At 42.4% G+C, this 8824-nt stretch overlaps 1 protein-coding gene across 2 annotated transcripts in view; it reads right to left on the bottom strand.

Annotated features, from left to right (window-relative positions):
* Nucleotides 1–4729: 4729 nt before the first annotated feature.
* brat1 (BRCA1-associated ATM activator 1) overlaps nucleotides 4730–8824 on the bottom strand; it is a 33601-nt gene continuing 29506 nt past the window's right edge. For both annotated transcript variants that reach the window (XM_080206315.1, XM_080206317.1), the window contains exon 14: nucleotides 4730–7530. In XM_080206315.1, coding sequence (XP_080062441.1) covers nucleotides 6850–7530 — 681 coding nt within the window. In that variant the 3' untranslated portion in view covers nucleotides 4730–6849. The remainder of the gene's footprint in view (nucleotides 7531–8824) is intronic.

Genomic DNA, 8824 nt, shown 5'->3' with positions numbered 1-8824 from the left:
GATTCAGGTCGTGTTGTCTGATATCTCTGTGTGGCCAAATCCTTTGTATTCACTTGTGCGTAACACATTGGGAAGTTTCAATATGTTAAGTTAAAATTTATTTATTTGTGTCACAAGTCACTTACATTAACACTGCAATGAAATTACTGTGAAAATCTCCTCGTCGCCACACTCTGGCACCTGTTTGGGTACACTGAGGGAGAGTTTAGCACGGCCAGTGTATCTAACTAGCATGTCTTTCAGACTGTGGGAGGAAACTCATGCAGACATGGAGAGAACAGGCGAACTACGCACAAGGAATGACCCAAGCCAGGAATCGAACCCAGGTTGCTGGCACTGTGAGGCAGCATTGCTCACTACTGTGTCACTGAACCTGTGCAATCTGCTATATGACTTTAAGTTATTGATATATGTCAGAGTTTTAGAATAATGAATGTGAAATAAATCCCAGTGTTACAGTGAAAAACAGAAGGATCAGTAAAAGTGTTAAATTGATGGTTCCAAAGTATTACCAGTGATGTGCATTGGATGTGTTACAGTGGGGGGTGAGAGTATGAGAGTGTATTACAATGAGGGGTGAGCCAATCAAGGAGGCCATCTTTGATAGCGTTGAGCTTCTCGAGTGTCGCTGGAGCTGCACCCTTCCCGGCAAGTGGAGAATATTCCATCACAGTCCCGACTTGTGCCTTGTAGGTAATGGACAGAATTTGGAGGAGTCGTGAATGGTGCTGAACATTGGGTAATGATGAGTGAACACCCCCACTTCTGACCTTACGATGGAAGGAAGGTCATTGATGAAGCAGCTGAAGATGGTTGGGCCAAGGACACTACCACGAGGAATTCTTTCAGTGATGTCATAGAAATCATAGAAACCCTACAGCACAGAGAGGCCATTCGGCCCATTGAGTCCACACCGACCACAATCCCACCCAGGCCCTACCCCCATATCCCTACATATTTACCCACTAATCCCTCTAACCTATGCATCTCAGGACACTAAGGGGCAATTTTAGCACGGCCAATCAACCTAACCCGCGTATCTTTGGCCTGAGGGGAAATCGGAGCATTCAGAGGAAACCCATGCAGACACAAGGAGAATTTGCAAGCTCCACACAGACAGTGACCCAAGCCAGGAATGCTAACCACTGTGCTACCATGCCACCCAAATGTCCTGGAGCTGAGATTATTGACCTGCAATCACTACCACCTTTATTCCAGGTATGATGCCAACCAGTGAAGGATTTTACATTCGCACTGTGTCCAATTTGTTAGGGCTGGTTGATGCCACACTTGGTAAACTGCTACTTCGATGTGAAAGATTTTCTTGCAATCTGTGTTGCAATTCTTGAATTCCCAAATATTAATTTAGTGTCACATTGTGATGTAACACACAGATCATGTTCATTTAGGCAGTCTCCAAAATCTGTGTGAACATCTGCAGGTCTATAAATAACTAATTGGATATTTTTCTTTCATGTTCACGATAACACTGTGAAGATTTGTACTGACTGGTTTGTTTAATAGTCAGAGTAGGAACACCTGTGGGGTGTACACAAGCAAACACTGCGTTATATTGTTACTGCTATTAATGTGAATGACTCATATTGAATAGTTATACCCGAGGATATTTGTAACTGAATGCCAAGAATGCGTACTCGGACCTTTGGATATGCGCAACAAACAACACTTTTCACTGTATACCAATACATGCGACAATAATAAATTAAATCAAATGAACAAGTTTCAATCGTTCAGTTACTTGGAAGTGGCTCCAGCTGCTGAAAGTATTGGCTGCCTATCTTCTGCACCTCTCTATAACAGTCAGTATGGAAGAAATACTCCATTGAATTCAGTGATGATGATGCTGGGAGGTGGGACTGAACTGACCAGGAGCCCTCTGTTGTCCCCCTCAATGTGGACCAAATGCTTAAATCAGACAATCGGTTTCATCGGAAAGTTTGGTAATGAACTCAAGTCCTGCGCGATGATACCGTACTCTGCCTGCTTATTAACTTACTAATAAAATAGTTGAGTAATCACTGAGTATTTATTTAGAATTATAATTGCAGCATTTTGAATTTGTAAATAATGGATATTGGCAAGGAATTGACGACAAAGGGTCCTGAACGTAGCCCAGTCCATCACACAAACCGGCCTCCCATCCATCGGCACTGTCTACACTTCCCGCTGCCTTGGAAAAGCAGCCAGCATAATTAAGGACCCCACGCACCCTGTACATTCTCTCTTCCATCAGGAAAAAGATACAAAAATCTCAGGTCACGTACCAACTGACTCATAAACAGCATCTTCCCTGCTGCCATCAGACTTTTGAATGGACTTACCTCGCATTGTTCATCTTTCTCTACACCCTAGCTATGACTGTAAAACTACATTCTCACACTCTCCTTCCCTTCTCTATGAATCGTATGCTTTGTCTGAACAGTGCGCAAGAAACAATACTTTTCAAAATGTGCAGTTATCTTTGGGGTTTTTTTCCCAAAAAAATCTTTGGGAACAGGCTCTCATTAAGAACAAATTTTACACAAGCAATGAGGTTAACACTGTTGTCTCACAGCGCCAGGGACCCAGGTTCAATTTCTGCCTTGGGGGAGCGTCTGGTGAAGTTTTTACATTCTCCCCGTGTCTGCGTTGCTTTCCTCTGGGTGCTCCAGTTTCCTCCCACAGTCTGAAGATGTGCGGGTGAGGTGGATTGACTATGCTAAACTATTGCCCCTTAGTGTCCAAAGGTACGTAAGTTAGTTGGATTGGTTATGCTACATTTCTCCTCAGTGTCCAAAGATGCGTATGTTCGGGGCATTAGCAGAGTAAATGCATGGAATTTTGGGGATAGGTTGGGGAGTGGGTCTTAGTGAGATGCTCTGTTGGAGAGTCAGTGCAGACTTGATGGGCCGCATGGCCTCCTTCTGTACGATAGAAATTCTATATGTTTCTTTGGGAAGAGGAGCTTTGCTCCTTATTCAGTTCCAGGGTTCCGACTACATGAACTGGTTGAAGGTTATATGCTTTTCTTCAATTGCAGTGCCTCACAGAGGTCAAACCACGATTGAAAGTAATAAGAATCAGGCCACACTACCGGCATCTACTTAAAACGTGAAAAGAAACAGATGTCCCATTTCATGTTGAATAAATGCATCAGCTTCTCGGATTTTCTTCATCAGCCAGCTAACTAGGAACAACACTAGCTAATAAATCTCCATTGGGCTTGTTAACACTGAAGCACTGTTTTTTTACAAATGTCCCAAATCAAACGTAAAAGGTTTAGCTCCAATAACCTCATGAATTTCTGTCTGAGGTATTATGATTGATACATATACATTTATATTGTATGTATACACATGTGTGCATATAAATACCATTCAATAAATGCATATTGTTTTCCAAAGTATATTTTAAGCATTTGAGTCTGAGATCCAGCACCACTTGTAAAAATAAACAGTTGTAAAGAATCGTGACCAGCTTGGCACAATAATATTTTTGTTTAAGCTGTATCAGTAGGGGCTCTGACTCTCAGGAATTACTTAGGTCAAAAAACTCTTTAAAGGGTGAGTAGTACCATATGCAGCTGAAATGCTGAACCCTCCGGCTTGATATTATTCGTGTTAATTCTGCATTCTCAGTACAATCAGATTGAATAACTCCTTCTAGCCTGTTTTCCGTGATGTCCTCAAACCCCACCGTTGATGGCAATGTGAAACAAGCCCGTTTGTCCGTTCACAAGCTGAGTTGACAGTGGAGAATCTGCAATGCTGCGTTAGAGTCAACAGCGATTATTGGCAAGTTCATCAGTATATTAACTTTGCTTTCGACACATATGGAGACAACGCAGGCAGTCATTCCTCCCACAGTCCAAGGATGTGCGGGTTAGGTTGATTAGCTGTGTTAAATTGATCCCAGTGTTAGGGGGATTAGCAGAGTAAATATGTGGGGTTACGAGAATAGGGCCTGGGTGTAATTGTGGTCGGTGCAGACTCAATGGGCTGAATGGCCTCCTTCTGCACTGTAGGGATTCTATGATTCTGTGTACTTGATTACATTTACTGAGGCTGTGATCTAGATATCGATGCAGTTTGCATCTGTACACCGATGTTAAATAGTGAGTTGCACTCCTTTCAGTACCTACGTCCTTCTACCTATCTCAGAAATGCTTCACAGCGCGTCATTTTTGAAATTCATCAACTGTTTTACGCAGGCAACCGAAAATGCTTTTAACACCCGGTACACTCAATACCAAGTAATTTTTCTACCATTCAGAGGGGGAGTAAAAAGCACAAACATTTTTGGAGGCTGCAAAGTCAGCATGCTGAAACTCAGCCGGACACCACCAGATTGTGACTGAAATACAGGGTTGAAATATAGTCAGGCCTGAGGGTGAAACACAAACAGAAAATGCTGGAAGATCTCAACAGGTCTGACAGCATCTGTGGAGAGAGAACAGAGTCAGTGTTTCGAGTCTAGATGACTCTTTGTCAGAGACTTCTTGAGGATGAAACTCCCCTTTTGGTGAAAAATTAAGGCTGGTGTTCTCTAAGAACTAACTACTCGTTATCAAAATTGTAGGACTATACAGCTTTGAAATGTGAGATCTCTAAAAACAAACTCATTGGAGCGTCCCTAGAATCCCCATAGTGCAGGAGACAGTCGTTCAGGTCATCGGATCTGCACTGACTCTCCACAGACCATCTTACCTAGGCCCACCCCTCTGCCCTATCCCTGTAACCTGTGCATTTACCATGATTAAGCTACACATCTTTGAACACTAAAGGGCAATTTATCATGGCCGATCCACCTAACCTACACATCTTTGGACACAACGGGGCAATTGAACATGGCCAATTCATCTAACCTGCACATCTTAGGACACTAAGGGGCATTGAGGATGACCAATCCACCAAAACTGCCGATCTTTGGTCACGAAAAGACAATTTAGCGTGGCTTATCCACCTAACCCGCAAATCTTTGGGCTGTGATAGGGAGCTGGAGCACCCGGAGGAAACCCGAGCAGGCGCAGGGGAATGTGCAAACTCTACACGCAGACACCCAAGGCCGGAATTGAACCCGGGTCCCTGATGCTGTGAGACAACGGTGCTAACCACTAGTGTCGTAGGAGGGAAACAGATATTCTCCCATTTTTTAATTAAAAAGAGAATTTTAACTCCGAGATGCCAAAAATCAGAGGTAGCCTTGAATCAGAGTGAGTATTATATTGAAAAGCAAGACAGAGGGACACCAGCACAGAAACCAAGCCAAGCATCTGCTTTGGAAAGTCTTTCTTCTGTTTTCAGTTGCCCCATAGCCAACATTTTTAAATATCCACTGGGCAATGAAAACTGATGAGTCATTTTGATAGGTTTGAAGTGTAAAGTTTATTTATTAGTGTCACAAGTAGGCTTACATTAACACTGCAATGAAATTACTGTGAAAATTCCCTAGTGACCACACTCCTGTGCCTGTTCGGATACACCGAGGGAGAATTTAGCATGGCCAATGCACCTAACCAGCATGTCTTTTGGACTGTGGGAGGAAACCCACACAGACACAAGGAGAGCGTGCAGGCTGTGCACAGACAGTGACCTAAATTGGGAATTGAACCCAGCTCCCTGGTGCTGGGATGCAGCAGTGCTAACCACTGTGCGGCTCCCAAGAAGTTATAAGAAATTGTGAAACTGCATCAGCTTGCACAATATGAAATATTTCTGGTAAATACAAGCCTAGTTATATTCATGGGCAGCTTTCAGATATGCTTACAGTGTAATCTGTCTCTCTTTTAGAAACGTTATTGTGGATAGCAGGTATCATATTTTGAAGCAAAGGGAAATAGTAATCATTCTTAATTCAGGATGGAGCTGACAGGAACATTTGAAGGGTAAAGCTCCTGCTAAATATTTTGACTTCTATTTGTACCCATGTGTATTTTACACAGCCTTCATTAATCTTCTGACTGATCAGTCAGTATACATTTATTCGTGCAGTATTAGCTCCATTTGACTTTGAATTGATCTTTTTTATCCCACATGCTGCATTTCACCCAAATTCACCAGGCAGAAACATTACCTGTGATAAAGAGGTGTTCCTCTTTTTAGCTGAAATGATAAAACTTTACCAGGTTATCACCCTTAAACATACCAAAGAATTCTTTTTAATACAAGGAATGTACAATTATGTTCCACAAAGCAAGTCTTCGTGCTGGTTCATTAAACACTTTGCACTTGTGATCAAGTGAATGAGTTTAAGTGGAAAGAATCACAGAATCCCTACAATACAGAGGCGGCCATTTGGCCCACTGACAATAATCCCACCCTTGCCTATCCCTGTAACCCATGTGTTTACCCTGTTCGCAACCCCTCTGACACTCAGGGTCAATTTATCATAGCCAATCCACCTAACCCATGCACTTTGAAATGTCAAGTTCAGAAAACTATTGTGATTCAGAGTCCTATTTACCCCCAACATTAAAATTCTACCTTACTGTCTTGTACAGACACACAAAATACATAAGTGCATTGACCCAAACAGGCACCAGAGTGTGGCAACTAGGGTAATTTCACAGTAACTTCATTGCATGTTAGTGTAAGCCTTACTTGTGACTAATAAATAAACTTTTATTCTTACTTTACTTGACAGTTTTCAGTTTGTGTGGAGAAACAAATTGCCAAAGGTCAGAAAATGCTGTTTTTCATGGAAAAATAATAAAATACATTTATTCGCAAAGCTAGAATATTGAGGCTCATCTCCCAGATTTCACTTTCGTTATAATAAAGCATAGTTTCTACCAGGATTTAGTGGGCATCGTTCATTCCTATTTGAAGAGAATGAATTATAGCCACTACCTTAGTAACAATCTGCCCCACTGTCTTCAGAATTTTCAGCTGCAGCTAATATGTCTTGTAATAAAGATCGGAGACTGCTCTCAATGTGATCGCTGCTACGAACCAGCTGTTGGTGTTGGAATTCCAAGTCTAGTGCTGTCACAACCTCCAGGACGTCTCTGACGTTTTGCAAGTTTAAGTTGCTGTTGGAAAGCCAATCGCCAAAACTCTCTTGGTTTGGTTTGAGTCCAGTCGGTTTGTTGTCTGCGTTGTCAGCACCCAGAACAATCCGTTTCACTTTCATTAGGATCTCACATGCTTTCTGAGCCACTGGTCTATCGCAGTCCCACAAAGCAGGAAATAAGATATTAAATATTCCTACATCACAGAGAGTCTGCAGAAAGGCATTCACTCGTGTAGAATGTGGGCTGTTGGACAGCATGACTGCATATGGAGTTATGGATAAGTTGGAAGTTGACAGGTCGATGAAAGCTTCTGCCAGTTCCAGGCTATGAACTTTGACCTCCCAATCCAAATCATTGCTTCCTAGTTTTAAAATAACAGGGACACGATTCTCCAATTCATTTGAACTGAGCATATGTCTGTTTTTCAGCCAATCGACAAGCACTTTAACTGCAGCCCTCCTGGGAAAACCCTCAGTATCCTCGTTCAAAATGTCCAATAAATGGGAGAAAATATCACTCTGGAAGGCAAAATATGAAAACAATACAGTTTCTTACATTCACTTGTTCTTAAAGTTCCCATTGCCAAACAATTAACACAACATTGGGATTGGTGTAAATGGGCAGTAGCATACTTTTACTGCAAACCTAAACACACTCCAGGATGCATTTATCTAATACTATTTCATTATTCAGATGTAAACACCACCTTCATTTTTCTTTGCTGAATTATAACATTGACTCGTATTCAAAATAAAACCATGGGCTCCCACTGTTTCTCTTCCTAGAGGGAAGGGTAGAATTCCCATTAACAGTGATGGGACAATAGTAAAATAAAATACGAGTAGCTGAAATATGCCATGCAAGATCATTCCCATTATTCCTTCCACAGCAGTGCTGGATGCCAAGGTTGCAGGTCCCTGCTTGGGACAGGTGTGGATAAAATCCTTTCAATATAAACATTTTAAATATCTCAAAAAAACTTTGAAGCTGAACAAAATGATCAACGACACGGGCAAGGGAAAGTTTTAAGTCTGAAATTCAAATCCTTAACGAATCTCTGAAACTTTGACATTACAGCTGACTCAGAGTTGAGCTTTGACCATATATCCATACCACTAAAGCTGTCTATTTCCACCTCCATAATATTGCTCAGCACTGTCCCTCCCTCAGCTCATGCGCATTGAAACGCTGATCCAGATTTCAGTTACCACTAGACCTGATCTAAATCTCTCCATGGTGACATAGCCCCCTTACTCCAAAGCTCTGACATCTCTTCCAGTCCCTTCTAGATCTATGAATTCCTCTAACTCTGACAGTTTGGAGCATTGCAGATTTTAATCACTCCACTGTTGGCGCCTGCACCTTCAGTTTGCAAGACCCTTGGAAATCTTTCAGAGGGGAGGGTCTGGGTGGGTACTTTGTTGGATAGTCAGCGCAGATTCGATGTACCAAATGCCCTCTTCCTGCACTGCAGGGAATTTGTGGTTCTGTAAGCGGTAGGCCCTTTCGGACTAAGAGGAGGAGGAATTTAGAACATACAACACTACAGCACAAACAGGCCCTTCGGCCCACAAGTTGCGCCGATCACATCAATACCTACCAATCCATAGACCTATCTATAACCCCCAATCCCATTAAATCCCATATACTCATCCAGGAGTCTTTCAAAAGACCCCAGCGAGTTCGCCTCCACCACCACTGACGGCAGCCGATTCCATTCACTCACCATCCTCTGAGTGAAAAACTTACGATGTGGGTATGCCGGCGTTGGACTGGCGTAAACACAGTAAAAAGTCTGACAACACCAGGTTT

This window comes from Carcharhinus amblyrhynchos, chromosome 18 (genome assembly GCF_965287045.1).
Source record: "Carcharhinus amblyrhynchos chromosome 18, sCarAmb.v2.hapA, whole genome shotgun sequence".
In the NCBI taxonomy this organism is placed as follows: domain Eukaryota; kingdom Metazoa; phylum Chordata; class Chondrichthyes; order Carcharhiniformes; family Carcharhinidae; genus Carcharhinus; species Carcharhinus amblyrhynchos.
Note: the sequence above shows the minus strand (reverse complement) of the source record. Positions and strands in the feature narration are given on the sequence as shown.